This window comes from Solea solea, chromosome 5, assembly GCF_958295425.1.
Source record: "Solea solea chromosome 5, fSolSol10.1, whole genome shotgun sequence".
Taxonomy (NCBI): Eukaryota; Metazoa; Chordata; class Actinopteri; order Pleuronectiformes; family Soleidae; genus Solea; species Solea solea.
Window position 1 is genome coordinate 3842860 of NC_081138.1, and position 20907 is coordinate 3863766.

The 20907-nt window shown below is 40.8% G+C and overlaps 1 protein-coding gene across 1 annotated transcript in view; it reads left to right on the forward strand.

Annotated features, from left to right (window-relative positions):
* The window catches only part of mybpc3 (myosin binding protein C3), a 52069-nt gene that overhangs the window by 13991 nt on the left and 17171 nt on the right, over positions 1 to 20907 (forward strand). Inside the window, exons 10-28 of the mRNA XM_058629175.1 lie at positions 138 to 304; positions 400 to 532; positions 958 to 960; positions 1083 to 1207; positions 1290 to 1395; positions 3651 to 3817; positions 6185 to 6350; positions 6447 to 6553; positions 7326 to 7355; positions 7442 to 7581; positions 7897 to 7968; positions 9358 to 9517; positions 10112 to 10216; positions 11059 to 11247; positions 16370 to 16504; positions 16832 to 16999; positions 17107 to 17195; positions 17288 to 17483; positions 17570 to 17709. Coding sequence (XP_058485158.1) covers positions 138 to 304; positions 400 to 532; positions 958 to 960; positions 1083 to 1207; positions 1290 to 1395; positions 3651 to 3817; positions 6185 to 6350; positions 6447 to 6553; positions 7326 to 7355; positions 7442 to 7581; positions 7897 to 7968; positions 9358 to 9517; positions 10112 to 10216; positions 11059 to 11247; positions 16370 to 16504; positions 16832 to 16999; positions 17107 to 17195; positions 17288 to 17483; positions 17570 to 17709 — 2398 coding nt within the window. The remainder of the gene's footprint in view (positions 1 to 137; positions 305 to 399; positions 533 to 957; positions 961 to 1082; positions 1208 to 1289; positions 1396 to 3650; positions 3818 to 6184; positions 6351 to 6446; positions 6554 to 7325; positions 7356 to 7441; positions 7582 to 7896; positions 7969 to 9357; positions 9518 to 10111; positions 10217 to 11058; positions 11248 to 16369; positions 16505 to 16831; positions 17000 to 17106; positions 17196 to 17287; positions 17484 to 17569; positions 17710 to 20907) is intronic.

Genomic DNA, 20907 nt, shown 5'->3' on the forward strand with positions numbered 1-20907 from the left:
TAGATATTCAGCTCCAGTAAATGTTGCCTAACCTTGCACACTGTACCTTTAACATACTGTTCATGCATCTCTGTTATAATCTACTTCCAAAAGTCTGTGTTCACAGTAGCTCACTCTCACATCATTCGTCTGAACAGCAGTTCTGTGCACGTGAGCGCCGAACCCGACGTGGACGTGTGGGACATCCTGAGCCACGCCCCCGCTTCGGAATACCAGAAGATCGCGTTCCAGCACGGCATCACCGACCTGCGAGGCATGCTGAAGCGACTGAAGAAGATGAAGAAGGAGGAGAAGAAAAGCGCAGGTGGGCGCGAGGAGTCTGTTGTCGCCGTGCGTTCCTGAGACAATGCGAAATGAACCGTGACTCATCGTGTGATGTTGTGCTCTCTGGAAACACAGCGTTCATGAAGAAGCTGGACCCTGCCTACCAAGTGACCAAGGGCCATAAAATCAAACTAGCGGTTGAGGTCGCCAATGCAGATGTGGAGGTGAAATGGCGGAAGAACGGGCAGGATATCCACCCAACTGGAAGGTTTGAATTCACCTCATCACAGTAAAGCACACTGTATCTGTACAATGTCATATGGCGTGTTTCCACCGCGCGGCTATTTTATCTCACTGCATTTCTTAAAACATAAATTTTACATTAACACAAAATGTTTTTAATTTGACCTTTTTTTGGACTTAATGTAATTATTTAATTAATTGCCAAGCGATTACTTGGAAATAACTTACTGTCATATTATGTCCGTATACTCCATACTAATACCATGTTGTTACCGTACTGTGATGTAATGTATTATATGTTGAGTATATTGTTCTTGCATATAATGTTATTTTATATGGAAGCTTTTTTTTTAATAGAAACTGCAACTTATTGATTTCAATGCGTGATACATTTAATTCTCTCTCCCCGCTTTCTTGTCATTCCTGACCCTTGCTTCACGTCATCACCAGCAAGTGAGTGTCACAACAGAAACAAACACATTTGAATTAGCTGTTGTTAAGAATCATATGTTGTGAATTATGTCACAAGGGCTGTTTCCAGTCGATTCAAAAACTGCACACACCTTTTTGTCCAGGTACATTTTCGAGAGCGTCGGCAACATGCGTTACCTCACCATCAACAACTGCTCGTTGGCAGATGACGCCGCGTATTGTTGTTTGGTGGGTGAGGAGAAGTGCACCACTGAGCTCTTTGTTAAAGGTAAAACAAGGTTTATTATTATTAATAATAACAGTAATGATGTGGAGGATTAAGATTTTTTTTTGGATCGGTTTGTCTGCAGAGCCCCCTGTTGTGATTGTGAAGAACCTGGAGGATCAGATGATCATGAATGGAGAGCGGGTGGAGCTGGAGTGTGAAGTCTCAGAGGAAGGAGCCAATGTTAAATGGTTAGACTCTCTCCCTTACACTCACATGTCATCTGTTTTTCTTTTTAATTGCTGAATTTCATGCCATTGGAAAACAAAATCCAAAATGGAAGCATCAGTCAAAACCACACATTCCTATTAGGCCAACAAAAAACCTTTTGTTTATGAATTTACAGTCGTATGAGTTATCTGTCTGATATTGGTGTGATACAGTTTTTTTCCCCATCTTTTAGCCTTTGTGCTGCAGGTGCACCCATGGGAACAATATAATATAATATAATATAATATAATAATAGTGTGTTTATATGTCACATATTCAGGTTTTAAAAATAATTTGTTGAGTCAAAGTTATGAGTCATTTTATATTGCATTTTAGTAGTAATAATTGTACAGAAGTCACAAAATCGACCTTTTTGTTCATAAAAACGAGCCAAGTGAACTTGGAACTGTGAGGTATTTCCAAATTTCACAAATTCAAACGATTTTAAACATTGTATAACTAGACATAGGAACAAATACATGTATGTGATATTTATGTTTTAAATATTCCAAAAATACCCAGTCCACTAATTGTGACCAGTATCAGACTGATCCAGATACTCAGTATTGTATCACTTCATACCTCGTTCACAAACATCCTAAAAAAGCATGAAACAAATCCGATCCCACTTCCTCTCACGTTGTTTTTTCCTCAGTCATCCTCACTGTGTTAGTTGCACAGAAACCCAGCAGATGGTATTTGAGTTTTGTCGTGTCCTAAAAGCACGTCCTCCTTCTGACAGACTGAGGTCTCTGAAGTCTCTGAAGTCTGCGAGCTGTAAATTATCACCTCGGTGAAAAGGTCACGTCAGCATTTTTAGTATCTTGTGTGTGACCTTTGTGTGAAGGAGAAAGTTGCTGCAAGTGTGTGGACTTTTATTAGGGTCCAAAATCTGTTCCTCTTTGTGTTTTTTTGGTCTTTTTGGAACAGATCAATACGTGTAAGTGTAAAATTACAAATGAAGATTAGAGATTGATTTACATTAAAGAGGTGAAGGCCAAAAGAAACTACAGAAATCCATGCATGCTCCCGGCGTAATCTGAGATCTAACCGTAATAAAACTATTTAGTCTACCACTTAAAGGATTGAGATGAATTAATAATGAGCTATTTTTAGCCAATCTGGCAGTAGGCCTGTGTAGGAGTCTAAAATAACATGACACTGACTTTTTCACAGCTTTCAACAACCTGTCACAGTCTTTATCCAATAAATTGAGGTGACTCAGTTTTCGGCACGTGACCTAAATGTGAAGTTTCAGTCACAGTAAGTTTGTTTTTGTAAGTTTAGAATAAGCACTGCATATATTCTTTAGGCAAGGGCGTTAATCTAAGGCGCAATACTATCAGACCTGGCTGAGGGAGCGCTTGTGTGTATGCAGCAGCAGAGCTGGGGTGGGCGGAGACAAGGAGCGTTTATCCTGTTCATTTTTGAGCCGTAGAACTCGCTTCCGGAACGCTTCGTGGAGGCTGTTTCCGTTTATTTCGGACACGAGGGCGATACTTGAGTAAAAGTACAAGTATCTTACCAGAAAATGACCTTGGTAGAAGTTAAAGTCACCTTTTAGAATATTACTTGAGCAAATGTCTTAAAGTACCTGACATTTACTGTACTGAAGTGTCTGTGTCTGGAGTTTGTGGGGCTTTTGGAGTCTTTAATTCAACATGGAGAAGAAATCTGCGGTTTATCTGCGTGAGCTTGCTAGCTTACCTTTTGGCCGCTCAGCTAACAGCTGAGATCTGAAACCCTGAGTGTACAACGGAAACGCGGAGACAGGAGACCAGAAACCCAGAGACCAGAGCCTCGGTGTCAGATACGGCAAACAATGAGCCGCTGGTCCACTTGGAGCCGAAAATTTGCGGCTAACAGCTGAACGGCTAACTGCTGGTGCCGCTAGAAACAACTAGCGACAACAAACAGGCATTACGCCACCAACTCAACTTTTATTTTGTAGTAACGGGTAACGAAGATTCTTAAGGGAAATGTATCGGAGTAAAAGTACACATTTTATTTTGGAAATTTAGTGTAGTAAAAGTAAAATTTGTCAGAAATATAAATAACGAAAGTAAAGTACAGATATGTGAAAATTCGACTTAAGTACAGTACATTACAACACTGGGTAAGGCACCATCTTGTGCCTCCATGTTTCTACACTACCTCGAAAGGACAAACCAGAGAAACAAACATTGTGCAGTTTAATTGTGCGTCGTTTTCAGTTGCCGTGCGAATGTTTGTGCAGGGAGCGAGATGGCGTGGAGCTGACGCGAGACGAGTCCTTCAAGTACCGCTTCAAGAAAGACGGCTGCAAACATTATCTGATCATCAACGAGGCCACGAAGGACGACTGCGGCCACTACAAGGTCAAGACAAACGGCGGGGAGTCCATGGCGGAGGTCATGGTGCAGGGTGAGTGTGCTGAGGCCTGTGAGCTCAGTGAGGAATACTGTGTGTGCACATTCTCATACCATATAGCGGCGACAGTCACGTGGACTTGCCACTCATGACACGCCGTCTATTCTTAGGATAGAGTGACTTGTCATTGTCACTGTTATCCTGCCAAGGTTACTGCGGTAATTTCCACATACATGCCGGCTAAAGTTAGGAGACCTGGGCCATGTTTCACCTGAAGGTCACAGATCTGCTTGAGTGACCTGATTCCCCTCTTTGGTTTTTGTTTCCCCCGTCTTTGTTTGTCTTCATTTAAAGCTGCTGTCAGTGAAACACTTAAAATTAAATCAGTGCTGTCAATCACTTTAAAAAAAAAAATAATTATCACACAGCTGGATGTGACTGATCAGAAATAATTGCAGCTTAATTCTGGAGCTTGTAATGATTGGTTTTTATAAAGCGTTTAAATTCAATAGCATCTTTACATTTAAAGAGATTCTCTCCTGTGAGCTATCAAGGCCATTAAAAGTACAGTATTAATAATAATTACCATGTCTGCTTCTTGGTGCCAATGTCGTCATGTAATTAATTTTTATTTACAAGTAATATTAAGGTGAAATTAACCTTTAAATCTTAGATTAGAAGTAGTATTTTGGTGGATTATACCTGTAAATCTAGGGCCCTGACGCTGTGACTGACAAACCAGCTGAGAGGCTCATTACTGCCACCTACCTGACTGGAGTGTAGGTGTAGACAGAGAGAGAGAGAGGGCGACTGACTCAGAGCAAAGAGAAAAGCTAATAACAAGCATGAACACAAACAATAATAAGATGTCTTGCGTTGTTTCGCAAAGCTAAAAATACTTATGAAGAAGACAATTTAATGAGTCACAATAACAGAAAGCGAGAACACAAACAAACTAGAATAGATAGCACATTATTAAAATAATAAATTATTGTGTGTACTATTATAATTACGGTGCCACTCCTATGTTTTAAGTTTGCACTAATGACTAATGAGTTTCCAGTTTGCTGTGACGCCAAAGTCACTCGTGTCACTCACAGAAATACAGCAACGACCACAGCTTGAACTTCATACAATGTGTATTTGTAAAGTGTATTTGTTATTTCTTTTAGTCCCGCCTCTTCTTCACTCCTCATGGGCTCTTTGTCACCAAAAAGCAGATATTTGGAAAAACACCTGTGCATAGTTTACATTTTTTTGGCCTGTTGTTGTACATTGAGACCAAAACAAATGTTATTTCAAGAATTTTTCTTATACTGTTCAAATGTTCAAAATCTGGTGTTCATGTAACTACAGTGTTTGTTTGTTTTTCATTTTAATTTATTAAAACACTATTTCAACATGCAGTAAATTGTAAATAACTGCCAGGTATTGGAAAAACGGGCAAAAGCACTTACTCACTGCACATTTTCTGGCCCTTTTATGGTTAAAATAAACAAAAAAGACAGTTTGAGGCATAGGTGTCAAAGGGTTAATTGGTTGTTTTGTCATATCGTCTATATAACATTACTATTATAGCATTATATACAGGATTTGGAGCTAAATACATTTTCTTAGATAAAATAAAAATCTAACTCATCGATTTAAAGCAAAAAATTACCATATAGCTTCTTCCTCCTTATTTAATCACTCAGAAACCATGAAATCATTAGCCCACAGAGCAGGATTCCCGATGCAACAAAAACATCAACGACACCTATCGTGATTTAGCCCTGGATATGTATTACATATAGACGTACACGCGTGTGTGTGCAATGTACATTTCTGGATCTCTGTCCCTTCTCTCAGTCCTGTTGAACTCGTCTGGCCTGTTAATCGAACGCTGAGCCTGCCAAGAATTACCAGCTGCCACCGAGCAGCGGGGATCGACACCTCCATCCAACACCTCCCATTATAATGCCATTCCTACCTTATTTGCCCTCCCTGGCAACAAGCTGATGTCACGCTCATGTAACCTTTACAAGGAACTCGGTGTGAATTCTCTCACTCAGAAAACAATTTCTTTGGGGTAACTTTAATAACTCCGCTGTACGTTATTTCTCCTCATATAAGGTGGCTCCTGCATCTGGTCTTCATTTCCTCCCACTTTATTTTCAACCATAAATTCAATCAGCGATTCCCCTTGTGTCTGTTGCTATGATACAACACACAATGGCTGCAAAAGATAATGAACACCTCACATTTGGGCATATTATTACCATATTATCCTCATATACAATATCTGCATCTATCCTTTATTGCATTAACCTCACACGTCACCGCATTAGCGCGTCTTTTATTTCTCCGCCCCCCCCACCTCGGAATCCTCGATTGTTCCCGGTGACGCTCCGTGTTTTCTTTTCTTTTTTTCTGACTGTGCAGAGAAAGAGCTGGAGGTCTACCAGAGCATCGCAGACCTCACAGTGAAGGCCAAGGATCAGGCCGTGTTCAAGTGTGAGGTGTCGGATGAGAAAGTAAGAGGAACCTGGTTCAAGAATGGCGTGGAAGTCAAGCCTGACGCCAGAGTAAATATCACACACATTGGCAGGTGAGAGAACCCTCTTGAGCGTGCATTAAATATAGTATGTTGTTTACGTTCCATGACACGCACCGTGATAGTACAGATTCCCAAACTCTTTTTTAGAATCCACAAACTGACCATTGATGATGTGAAACCGGAGGATGAGGCCGACTACACTTTCGTGCCAGACGGCCACGCTTTCAACCTCTCTGCCAAACTCAATTTCTTGGGTAACATGTGTCCTTTTTTTAATACTTAAAGGTCCAGTGTGTAGGAATTAGTGACATCTAGTGGTGAGACTCTGTCTACATAGTAAGCTCCTGCTCCTTCCTGTACGTACACAAGGCTACAAAAACAACAAAAGTATATATATTTTCAAGCGACTTAAAGCTGCAGTGCGTAACTTTTAACTAATAATTGTTATAATAAATAATGAAATATTTGTGCTCATATAAACCGCTGTGGCTTTAACAACATAATTACATCTGTAAACAGTATCTGTTTCAGTTTGTCTGTTCACACACTTTTATTCTATCTATTGTCATAGAACTATTACTATAATTTCTATATTTATCTGTAGCTAATATTGTGTTTTCTTAGTCTTATCCCTGATTTTCTTTCCTAAGGATAAAGTATAAGTATCCTGATTCTGATTTTAAAGCTCAGGTTGGAGTTTGACTGAAAACACAAGAAGCACAAGTTAGTTCTACTGCTAAAAAAAACCCCCTCATTGCTTCTTGTCTCCACCCGGCCGTTGTGTTGGAGTTGTGTATCCAGAAACGCTCTCTCAGGCAGGTCTGATAGTATTGCTTGACAGAGCTTGTTTTCAGATCGTTTCTGTTCAAAAGACCAAACGGAGGCAAAATAACAAAAAAATATTAAATAAAAGTTATGCACAGCATATTCAATGTCCTAAATATTACACACTGGGCCTTGAAAAGCACAAACTTCAGCATTCATAGAATCCCAAGCTAACGTCGACCTTTTTTCTCGTGTTCCCAGAGGTGAAGATTGATTACGTGCCACGCCAAGGTATCCCGCGCAAATTGGGTGTTTTTATCGCGTGCAAGCACCTGCTCCGGTTCCTCATTTCACCGTTTCTGTCACCATCTCATCAGATCCTCCCAAGATCCACCTGGACTGCATGGGTCGCACTGCGGACTCAACCATCGTGGTGGTGGCGGGTAACAAACTGCGTCTGGACGTCCCAATCACCGGGGATCCGGCTCCCACTGTGGTCTGGACCAAAGGGGAGAAGGTACAACAAGAACAAAAGAAGTCTTACCAATGCTTAACTGTATAATTAGCACATTTAGACAGTGAATAATACAAGCTGATTTTATCAACTAACTATTGTGAGCCATAAAATAACTTTCCTTTCATCTCCACTAACACATTATGCCTGAGACATTTTAAACTTTCTCCATGAAGCTGAATAAACTCCATTGCTTCTAACGCCTCATGTCAGCGGTGCCTCCCGGCTTCGCTGATCATCGAGTTGAGGAGAAAGAGAGGTTTTTCCGACCCTCTCGCGTCTCTTCGGCTCTCACCGCTTTGCTCTGCTCAAACGTAGGCTAGTTCTCTAAAACCCGGCGGAGGGGAGAACGGAGAGACGGCAACCTCTTGGACCGTGAAGGACGGGAAAGTAAGTGTGCCCGTCTCACAGGAGAACGAGACATTCTGCCTTTGCTGGCGTTGCAAGCGTGTGTTTCAGCGTGTGTCCTTTCACAATAATAAAAAACGAACTAATCACAGAAATAGTAGGTTTGTCTTCTGGATGGGATGTACAAAAGTAGGCAGTGGAGGAGTCATAACCTGTAATCTGGTTACTGAAACTTGAAAAATAATGCAATCGCTTTCAACAAAATACACAGGAAGTGATTTATCAACAGCTTGACTGAAGGTTGGGAGTTGTTGCAACAACGGGCTGCAAAGGTCATGACATGACTCCAGTGGCTACTGTTGTACATGGATGATATTACTTTACTGTATGTGCTCTCTAAGGTTGCATCTGTGACACCGTGATCCATGTCAATGAGGTAAGAGCATGTTCTGGATCCACCTCCGTCGGACTGAAATCAGAGGAAACCGGGGCAGTAAGTGGACGTTTAAACGCCCGCAGAGATAAATAAATACACACTTTCATATTCAGAGGTTTTGATGATTGTATGATGAGATATAGATCGACATGTGTCTGATCATCTGCTGATTTACAGGAGGATTTTAGTCTAATTATGAGTTCCTAAGTGGACCTTAAGTTTTTTAAGAGTTTTTCCATTATATGAATAAGGTTTCCTTTAGGTTCAAAATGTCATTAATTAAGCACAGCATCAAAACATAGAACAAGTGGATGGCTGAATACTGTTTGAATGACGTCAGAATCTGCAGTGATGAGAACATGGAAACAGCTGGAGCCTGCAGTGGCTTTTTATCTCCCACTCTCTGTTAACTCTACCTTCCATCTGTGGTTTGATTTAAGTGGGGGAAACAATGAAAAGCCCACAGGTTAAGAAACAGATCAGTAAGTGAGTTAAGTCTGGATATTTGTCAGTCAGTCTGTCTGCGAGTCTTTTCTCTCTTTAGTCCTCATGGAGGCTCAAACTGAAGACCCCAAAAAAGCACAACTGAGCAGGTTAAACCCCCTAAATCCCCCGTGTGGCGCCGCGTCCTGGTCGACCACAACAATATACAACACAGAACTAGTCCTAAGCACTTAAGCTGCAATGAAGAGAACTGAAATTCACATTCTCGTTTTCCTGTAACTGCCCTTTGCCTTTGAAGCTACTTGGAAAAACCTAACCTCTGGGGGCAGAGGACACTCTCAGTGTGAATATTCTGTCCGACTGACTCCATGATGTAGAGACCAGAATCACATGCCTGGTCCTGCTTCTGCATGGTGGCATCTGGAGTTGTGTGTCCAAGTGTGGCATGATATTCGTGCACCTCATCTGGGGTCATATCAACACTCAGTGACAGGAGAGTCACCAACACATCCTCTACTCGGGACCCAGTAACTCTCTTTGTCTCCGCGTAGGTGATCACAGAAGGAGACGGGAGGGTCCACGTTGAAACCACCAAGGGCCACTGTATCTTCACCATCGAGGGGACTGAGAGGCAGGACGAGGGAGGCTACTCTGTCGTGGTGCGAAACCCCGCGGGCGAGGACACCGCAGACATCCACGTGAAGGTTGTCGGTAAGACAGTACGTCAAACTCAAATGACCTGGGGGGCCAATGAGCATCTAGTCCGGTCAAGAGTGGGCCGGTCTAGAGGAAAAAAAGTGGAAAAAAACAGCTATTCAGTAGTGGGTGGGAAATATACAATATTCATTATAATATTAGACAGAATTGCAAAGTAAAAGGGCTTGTTTTGTTATAAAATTATGTATACTTGACAATAAAAACACATTTATGATGCACAAACACGGAGAAATAAATAGAAAACTTAATTAAACTGTAATTAAAACTGCTTAAATATATGTAATTTAATGTTGAGTGTTATACATTTAATCAAGCAATGATTACAACCAAATGTCTTATTACTGTTATAATAATAATATTGCTAGCAAATACATATAGTCTTATATTCTGTCTATATTCCATCACTCAATGGCAGCTGTGCCTCAGCACAGTGGTGGGCGGGCCGCATGTAATCAATTGGAGGGCCACATGTGGCCCCCGGGCCGCCAGTTTGACGCCCCTGATCCATGCCAAGCGTGGTCAGGTTTAACTTTTTATAGTCAGGAAGTTAAACATTGAATGTTATTTCTTTTTTTTTTAACTTTCCAGATGTTCCAGATCCTCCCCAAGCTCCCAGAATCCTCAGCGTTGCAGAGGACTCCTGTGTCGTCCAATGGGATCCCCCTCTGTTTGACGGTGGACAGCCAATCATTGGTAAAGACGAGGGCTGGGGGGGATGTGATTGTGTCATAATTCAGTTGCATCACAATTAGGGCTGCAACTAACGATTATTTTGATAATCGATTAATCTGTCGATCATTTTTCGATAAAATGAACTTACTACGAACCTTTTTTTTGTGATCAAATTTTTACTTAGAAAAAAGCCAGTACATTTTAATAAAAAATACAAAGCATGAAGACAGACATAAGAATGAAGAGATGACAATATATAGAAACCACAACAGTCACAAAAATAATATGTATATATATATATATATATATATATGTATATATTTTTTTTTAATAATAAAAAATAATATGTATATATATATATATATATTTTTTTAATAATAAAAATAAATAATAATAAAAACAACAACAAAAAACACGACACATACACATAAAATAAGTGCAGATTAGGTTTTGATTCATTTGTGAGTTATTGTGAGTCTACAAGTATTACAATTTGATAGAATCAAGAATTATTTCCAAAATGTGTCGGTCTGACATTTACTGTATCAGAGACAGTGGTTTATAACATGTACAAAAGAGCATTTGGTTTTGTTTTTAAATTTTTAAAATTGTACCTGTTCGCTTGGCTGGTAATAAAATCCTGGGCCAAACCGTCAGAGCACGACACAAGCATGACACAGCACAAAATGTGAGCTTTTAAATGAATCAGCATCAAATGAAACTGTAAAAAAATGCCTTCAAAATCCAAAATCTGTCACCAAGATTTCTTTCCCCCACGTCTAATAAAAGCACTTTTTTTTAAATCCTTTATTAACTGTGACAAGGTGAAGTTGATGATCTGTTTCCATGTGAACTCTTTTCAGGCTACGTGCTGGAACGGAAGAAGACAAAGAGCTACAGGTGGATGAGGCTGAACTTTGACCCGTACCCAGACACCACCTATGAAGCCAAGAGGATGATTGAAGGCATTCCGTATGAGATGCGAGTCTATGCCGTCAACAGCATCGGCATGTCCCGGAACAGTCCTGCCTCACAGCCGTTTGTGCCAATGGGTGAGTCTTTACCTGCTCTCGTCCACATGTAAAAATACACACAGTTTCCCCAGACCTGGTGCTGATGTCTGGCATGTCCATGTCTGACGTGTGGTTGGGTCTTAAATTTCCCGTGGGTCACACAGGGCCCCGGTTGACTTCAGGTCGTGACACGACCGGGTCATGTTTGCTGTAATCCAAGATGTCTGTGGATTGTTTTAATGTCACACATGTGTCGGTTGCACGTACAGAACATGATCCATGGGACACACAGTACAGTACAGACAGTAGGACAAACCAGTTCTATGCAGTGCTAGCCACCTTGCCAAATTAACGTTTAGTAGGACTGGAAGTTTAACAATCCAGACGAATGAATGAGCGCTAGTGATGGAGAGGTCTTTTTTGGTGCGGTTCAGCTTCCACAAAAGTTGTGTTACTATGAAATTTAGAAATGGCAAATAAAGGAATACTTCACCAATTAGCATTTAGCCTTGTATTACTAGAATAGGGGAAGTATTTTTGAAAAAGAGTGCTTCCCAACCTCAGTGTCCCCATTCTATTCTTTGTTGTGTGCCCACCAGTGACACTTGGTCCTGTTAGCGTAACTGTTAGCAAAGATGGCGGACACTGTTTACATTCTGGGAATGAGGTCCAGCCCCCCCTAAAAGTGCGGAATTAGCGTTGCAGTTTCAAGCCTCGGACCACTGGTGGGCACGTAACAAAAAAGAGAATGAAGATATTTCTCGACTCAGGGGAAACTGAGGTTGGGAAGCACACTTTTTCAAAAATACTACCCCTATTCTAGTAATACAAAGCTAAATGCTCATCGGTGAAGTATTCCTTTAACCGTTCCGAACACTTTTTTCCATTACTATGTTCAATCGTACAGTATATACAGAGGCTATAAGAATATGCAACATATAGAGTGTCTTATATCTTGTTTTTCAGCACAACCTGAAGGCAATCTGATGAAAAAAAAACAACATTTTCACCAACTACATAAACACACCTGAGCAAAAAGTACTAAAAATGTAGAGCTGCAACTGTCGATTATTTTCTTGATGAATCGTTTGGTCCGTAAAATATTAGAAAACCTTAAAAATTGTTGATCGAGGTTCGTCAAACCTGGAAATGATGATGTTCTCAAATGTCTTGTTTTGTCCACAAACCAAAATGATTCACTTTTAATGATTTCTTTGTTATCCAGAGCAAAGAAATTAAGAAAATACTCACATTTAAGAAGATTAAACAATCGAAAATCTTGTTGTAATCATGAAAAAAGCTTCAAACTGATGAATTGATTATCAAAATAGTTGTCGATTCATTTAGTAATTAATTGTTTCAGCTCTATAAAAATGTTTAAAATCGGATTGAATTTGAATTATTTAAAGCCTGAATATGTCTTTAATTGCGTTACCGTGGACCTGCCCTTTGATACCCACCTCCACTAGATTGTCACTCTGTCATTTTCAAATGATCTACTCTGATGCTGTTTAAATCATCCTTGTCACATTTATATTGCACAAAGAAAAACGATCCTCGTGGACTTAAAAGGTTATAACGGAGGGCGTCAGCTGTGGGTGGGGACAGTTATGGTGTTCTTAACAGGTGTCATAATGTAATGGACGTCACTTTTTGATATGTATGATAATGTAATGTAAATGGATACAGTGGAAAACTACTAGAGAGAAGCAGTGAGGCTGAGGTGGAGCACACTTTCATCCTTTGCACCTCCGTTCTCCTCTCAAGGTCCCGGTGGCTGAGAAAGTGCCCCACCTACTGGATTATTGTTGTCTTCATTCCATGCATTCTTTGCTGTGATACAGTAAATACACTTGACCCGACATATTAGAACTGACCATAGAACCGTGAGGATGTCCGTTCGATTGCTTTTCCACAATAACTTATTTTCATCATCGATTTGTCCGTCAAAGTATTTTCTCCGTAATCAAGTACCTGTTGTGGATCCTGAAAATGTGGAAAATTGTTGATGTGTGTTTTTCTCCCCAAACCTCATCATGATGATGTTCTTGAACGCCTCGTTTTAAATGATTTCTTTGTCTTATGGAGCGAAAAAAACTGAAATTATTCCCTTTTAAGAAGCAGAAAAATCAGAAAACATTATTATTATTATTATTATAATAATAAAAAAACCTAAAACCGATTAATCCATGATCAGAATAACTGATGATTAATTTAGTAATTGATTCATTAATAATCAATTAAACAAATAATACTTGCAGCCCTAATTTATACTTTCTTAAATTCTCAAAATGTGGCTTGTTTTTCTCCGTAATTATTTCTGATTTACTGAATAATTTTTATTTCTGAGTTTTGAGAGCATTTGAAACAATAAACGCAGTCATTCCTTTATTGAGAGCTCGATTTAATGGTAACAACATGGACGGCTTGTATACTGGGAGATTGTCCTGTCTTTCGACTTTGCGACTTTACGCAGGCACCTGAGGACTTTGCGGTTGTTCTCGCGAGAGTTCGAAGTATCTCGATAATTCCGAAATAAATTTACTCAGAAAAACAGGAACAAAAATATCTGAAAAACTGAAAAAAAAAGTTTTAAATGAATGCGCTTCCGTAGAAAATAAATAAATATTACATTAATATTCACTGAGGCCGTTCAAACCTAGGATAGAAAGTTAAATGAAGGAAACTTTGAATAAACTAAATGTATAGGGTGCTAACCAACTGTCAGCCATTGTATTTTTGCAGTGTACATTATATAGGACACTAATTACAAAAAAAGAATGTTCTATATATAGTTTAGTGAGACGGCGGTATAACAGTGTCTGACATGACAGTGGCTTCCAGTCCATCACAAGCACTTTTACAACCATCTGATCCTCGCATTGTTGATTTAAGAAGGAACATCATTGCGTCCAGATGGCCACTCGCGTACAAAACAACAGATTAGACGGAAGCTATCCATGGCATCCCTCTCTATAAATAATGACTTGGAAGTGCTGGGATCAACTGCTTAACACGGCAGAGTTCACGCTTCTGTCGGGAGCTGCTGCTGCTGCCGCCCAAGAATTGTTACGACGACAACAAAGACTGTTGCAAGAGGACGAGAGAGCGTGAGAGAGAATCACAGCGAAGGTTAGAGGAAGGCATTTGGCAGCAGACGTGGACTCAGACACACAGCCAGCTTGAATCAGCAGCAAAATAAGGAAGAATGACAAAGCCTAAGCTTCCGAAGACGGCTCAGAAGAAGCCAGTGGAAGCAGCAGGAGATAGACCAGCTGCTCCAGAGGAGGCGCCAAAGGAGGAGAAAGCTGCAGAGCCGGAGACAGAGGCGCCTCCGACTGAAGCAGCAGCAGACGAGCCTGCAGACGAGCCTGCAGACGTGGCTCCTGCAGCTCCAGCTGAGCACGAGACGCCACCAGCAGAAGTTTGTGAAAATGCAGTGGAGGGCGAGAAACCGCTGTGTGAGTCTGCTCCTGCTGCTGGACCAGAACCAGAACCAGAGCCACAACAATTCCACAGTGGGTATTATTTTAAAGTGTCGGACCATCATGTAGGCTTAAGAAATAGAATTGGTTGAATCAGTGTTATGTTTATGAATTGTTCAAAAACACTTTACTACAACAACAAAAAAGGCTATTAAATGTTTTTATGCCATTAATTATTGATATCAAATGATTTTTGGACACTTAATTCAACTGTTCGAAAACACATCTGAATAAGATCTACAGCTTGAATCCAGACTAACTGTATAAATAATAAATAAATCCCCTGCTGCATTGATTTTCTACACCCGTGGAATATGACCTCTTGACCTTGACCTCTGTCACAATCATATTCCGCTCCACTATCCTTGTCTTGTTCCAAGGAATGAAACCCTGACATTACGGGCGAAGCCAAAGTGAAATCGCCGCTCAGTCCGTCCTCGCGCTGTCAACGAGTCATTGCTACATAAAAAAAAACCTAAATATATGGTGGTCTAAATGTTACCTGTGCCATTGCTTGACCTTCAGAGGATTCTTCCCTTTTCTTCTTGTACTGCAGTAAAATCAGAAGTATTCTGTGCTGCACAGTGAAAATTGGATCAGTATTTGTACTGATTTAATAAGATTTTATTGAGGGAATTGTTTTAATTTTATACATTTGGTCAGTCTATGGTTCATTCCTAAACATTCAGTGTATTTTTGCATTAAAAAAAACCTGAATTGAGACCCAGCACATCTGAAATATTGTACTGTACATATGTTTTTAAAAGGGGGAAAAGTTTATTTATAGATTAAAAGTAAATGGAAGGCAACGGATAAACAGATAAAAAAGGATAGGGCAAATAAAGGCTGATGTTTAACGATGTTGTTACTGAAGCATCACTCCAGTGCAGGAGAGGAAACCACGAAGTACATGAAAATAGATGTATACAGTAACTTTTGTGAATACAATACAGCAGAAGAGTTTCCTGGAAGATTTAACGGCGTTAAAGGGTTGAAAAAGCATTTCTCAAATTTCTGTGATTTTTCAGCTTCTTTAATGTAAATATTTTCAAATTTCTGTCATTTTTCAGCTTCTTAAATGTGAATATTTTCACATTTCTGTCATTTTTCAGCTTCTAAAATGCAAATATTTTCAAATTTCTGTCATTTTAAAGCAAAATTATGTGACGGTTTGTGCTATCGGAAAAAATTGTGCTTTTTTTTGGACATTGAGAAAAAAACTTAAATATGTTTATACTGTTCAAATTTCAAATTTCAAATTTAAAACGCAAAATCTGGTGTTCATGTACAACTGCAGTGTTTTTCTTCATTTTAAATCGTCAATTCACTACTTTAACATGCAGTAAATTGTAAATAACCTGCCAGATATTGAGTCCAGACATGACATTTTGAGGCTAAGGTGTTAAAGTGTTAAACAGCACATTTGTTTATTTTGACCGTTGCATGATGGGATTGTGTGATGTCAGCTACCAGAACTGTATAGAAACAGATATAAATATGCATTTTGTCGGTTTAGTCGATTACAATTTGTGATACATTTTAATGCTGCTCAGACCTAAACCTTTTCAACTCATCACTGGCCGAGTTTATCTCCAAACATAAGCCAGAGATCCATTCCATATCCATTATCTTACTGACAAATAGCTAATGCGCCTGGCCTCTGCCTCTATTTCCAGCCCCGACAAGTGAGCCGCTCGGACTGTGCGTGGACGATATCAACGACACTTCCATCTCGCTGAAGTGGCGGCGGCCTGAGCGGATCGGCTCCTGTGAGCTCCAGGGATATGGGGTGGAGTACTGCAAGGAGGGAAGTAAGTGCTGGAGCCCGGCCTCTGCTTTGCTTTTGATAAGAAAGCACTTTCGTGTTGTGTTTTTTATAGTCTTATATAAGATTTTTATATGGAAAAGCGCCATAATTCTCACATGCTGCTTTGTAATTGCTGTGTAAGTTAGTGTAGAGCATGTGGTATTGATCTGATCACCTGATATCTGCTGCAAATGTCCTGTATCTCACTGGATGTTGTGCTGTTATATGTGTTGTTCCAGTTTTTTTACCATAAATGATCAACATCTAATGAAATGAATACCAAAACAGATCAGATCAGATGAACTTTTAACACAGCGTGTTGTGGTCACAGCGGATGAGTGGATCCCAGCCATTCAGGGTCTGACTGAGAGGACGTCGCTGGTCGTCAGGGGCCTCAACACCGGGGACAAGCTGCAGTTCCGCGTGCGGGCCTACAACATGGCGGGACCCAGTCCCCCCTCCACTCTGGATCAAGCCGTCACCATCAGAGAGATCATGCGTGAGTAGATGTGGACAAATGCCTTTTGACAACATCTGGTTCTAGGCTTCAAAATCAATCTTTCCAGCCTAAGACATTTGAATTTGATTCTTTTTTTTTTCCCTCAGAACGTCCAAAGATTTTCATCCCCAGAAATCTCCGCCAGACTCTCATCAAGAAAGTTGGCGACACTGTCAACATCATGATTCCCTTCCAGGTGCTGTATCATGGGTTTCTCCAGTCCTGGTCCTGGGGACACACCTGGAGTGTTCAAGTAACACCGTTCTCTTGTCTTCTCCGGTCTCGCAGGGAAAGCCCAGGCCACAGGTCACGTGGAGCAAAGACGGCGAGCCTCTAAACCCTTCATTCGCCAGCGTGAGAAACAGCGACGTAGATACCATCCTCTTCATTCGCAGGACGGACAGACAGCACTCAGGGAAGTACGATCTAAAGGTCCAGATTGAGAACGTGGAGGACACGGCGTGTGTCAACCTGCAGATTGTCGGTAAGCGGGACTGAATGAAAACAGAATGTAGCTGGATTCACGTCAGTTGTTATCATAGCGTAACAGAAATCATGTCTCCTGTGCAGATCTGCCAGGACCTCCTCTGAATCTGAAGATCATGGATATCTGGGGCTTCAACGTGGCCCTCGAGTGGAAACCACCAAAGGATGATGGTAACTGTGAAATCACTGGTTACACCGTTCAGAAAGCTGACAAGAAAACCATGGTGAGATACCCTCTAATTAAGTTACATTCTAATGTTGGTATACAAGTATAAACTCCTAAACCACTTTCGAAAAGTAACAAATAACAGCTCCAGCATTCTAACTTTGTCACTGGTACACACTTTTGTCACCTTCTTGTCCAACCAGCACGCGGCCTTTTGTCCCAGACTCCTCCCTCTTTTATAAAGGGGTGTGTTTCCATGTCCCCTTTCACGTTCCACAGCTGCAAATCAGTGTCAAATTCACTACCAGACCACACCCTCCTGCACTGCTCCCCACTTCCCCACCCTCTTCCTCTCACTCACTCAGCTCTCAACCCACTTCTTGGTATTTTTTCAGAATCAGGCATTGGAAGACGGGGTTTAGTTACCCTTGAATGAAATTAATTTTACAGTGATTTTACCATTAAAAGATCCTATGATTCCTTCGACAGGATACATTGAAAATCAGGTGCTTTCATTTGAATAACATACTGTATTCATGAAGTATTTTTTTTATGTAACCATTGTTTCTTCGTTTTAAAATACAAATACCTTCCTCTGTGGGTGTTTTTTATATATACTACTACTACAAAACAATCCGGACCTCCAATTACCTCGAGTGTTCGCAGATGCAGATCAAATTTTTGGCATGCTCGCAATGAGATCAGGGTCTCAGACGGGCCGTGAATCTTTCACAACTGGCGGCTCAATTAGGTCAATAAGCCATGAGTTGCAAAATAGTGATTGGATTATTGTTATTGCGTGAACCAGGCTTAAGAAGGGAAAGTGGAATTCAAATTTCACAGCAACAACGTAATTGGCTGATTCATCTCATGGTGAAATCAGGAGAGAGGAAATCTTGTAAACTGAACTTTTACGATGCATTTCATCAACTGCTTGTAAGTCCATTCTTGTGCCTTTTTAGTGTTAGACATATTGACACAAAGGTCTGAATACAGTGATGATTTTGTGGCCTAAAGCTGGTCTCAAGTCAGGTCTAGGTTACAGGGAACCAAGTGGAAAAACCTGTGACATCCAGAGGTGAGGTCCCCGCAGAGGAAGCTAATGGTCACTGTGTCATTGTAGCTCCGTGTTTCTTGCTACTTGAAACAGATCCACTGCCGGTCTTTAGTTTTCCTTGTGACAGCCACCATCTGAACCTCCCCTCTCTGTTAACACAAGTGCGTGAGTCTGTACGTGTGGGAGGATGAATGCTGCATGGACACACAGGGATATTTTCGCCTCCCCGGTGACACATATACTGTCATCAGCCAATGCTGGGCACACACTCTCTTATGTGGGGCAGGAGCGATACATTATGGGCTTGTTGGCAAGAGCTCCAGCTGTCACCGTCCTCCACCATGAGCTGCCAGGAACAAAGTCGAACAGGAATGTCCTAATCTTATCCTTTGTAGCCTTGACCTGGTCTGGATCGGCTGCGCAGTGACGCGTGGGCCCTTGTTCTCCTGCCCAGCTCGGCTGACGGTTCAAGTTTCACCGTGGGCATTATTAGATCAAATTAATTTCATTTGCATCTCTTTATAGCAAGCTTAGGGCCGTTTGTTATCATGTTACCAGTGACAATGCACTGTGTACCTGTTAAGATGTTAACAATAAGCGTGCCGAGCGCACATGCACTTTAAATTCCACACATATTCAGTTTCATTCTCGTGCATGGACACTAAATAAAACATGAATAGTTGCACAAGTCTATCTGGATTATAATGGTATTTTTGGAATTAAATGGACAGGTCATCCTCACAGGATGTCATTTGTCATATTTTAATCAGCAAATATAATTCAGTTAAGATCGTGTTCATATTTATTGCATCACATTGCTTAACGCACCGTGTCCATCATTTCATCCATTAGCAATGTCTCTCGTCCCACGCTGGGAAGATAGTCTGCAAATGACAGGGCTGACATCTTGACAAACGTATTAACAGAAATTTAGAGTTACTAATTAATCTAACCTGCATGTGTTTGGACTCTAGGGGGCGTTGGAGTACCTGGGGTAAATTTCTGACTGTCTGACAAGGACACAACTTTACACCAGAGGTACTTTTGTAGAACTGTTGGGAAAGTTCTCAAAAACTGTGGGGTGAATACTCTTCTAGAAAAACTGTAGTTCCACAAACTTCACCACAAGGTGTTCTGAAGGCGGGAACTTTCTCAGCTCAATGAGATCCACAAACCTGAAACTCATAAGCCCATGTAGAACCAGGCAATCTGTGGATCTCATCCTCAGGGTTCCCACGGGTCCTTGAAATCCATCAAAGTTCATGAATTTTGTTGTTGAAAATGCTTGAATTTTATGCAAGAAAGACGTTAAGTTGATATTTAGGTAAATGTCTCCCATGTTTGTTACAACACCACGGTGTTGTGGACTCTGTCTCTCTCTTTCTCTGCCATTGACGTGAGATTCTATGCAGAACAATGAGCGAGTAACGTTAAGCAAGAGAGAGCAAATTACATGATGCCTGGGAAATGCAAATTCCAAGATCTCTGGCTCACCAAAGAAAATGAAAAAGACTGACATGAACCAAGATCCCAAGGACATTCACTAAAATCAATAAAAGTGAACACCATGGGCAAACTTGCCCTCCCATCTTAAGCTGTCTGCACATTTAGTCCTTGAATTTGAGTTAATTGGTCCTGAAAAGTCCTTGAATTTGGTGTCAACCAAGTTTGGGAACCCTCCTGTTCCGTTCATGTATCACACAGTCGTTAAAGGTCTGGTCAACTATTTATATTTACAGAGTGCCTTTCTACTTTTGATTACCACTACGACTGCTTCACACTACAGTTTTCACCCATTCACTCATTCACCACCTTTTCTATCTTACATCCATCATACCACATTCACACGCTGGGGTCAAATGTCTTACCAGGTAAACTAGCAGAGCCTGGGATCAAACCCTGTCCCCCTTGGAAGATGATGACCCTTCGCTACCATTGATCCAAGGCCATCCCAAGATGTTTTAAACAGTATCTAAGCAGTAACTGCCGTGGGTTGGCTACTGTCACTTTATTGTTCCTACTGGCTTCACTACTGGAACGCAAACATAAAAAAGTGGCTAGTTTCTGTCACCAAAGTTCCTGTAAAGCCTCTTCATACTGAATTTAGATACTAAATTTGACCCACCACAGTGGAAACAAAGTGAGTTGGTTAATGATGTTATGGTTAATGCTAACAGCTATGCTAACAGTTCACCAGGT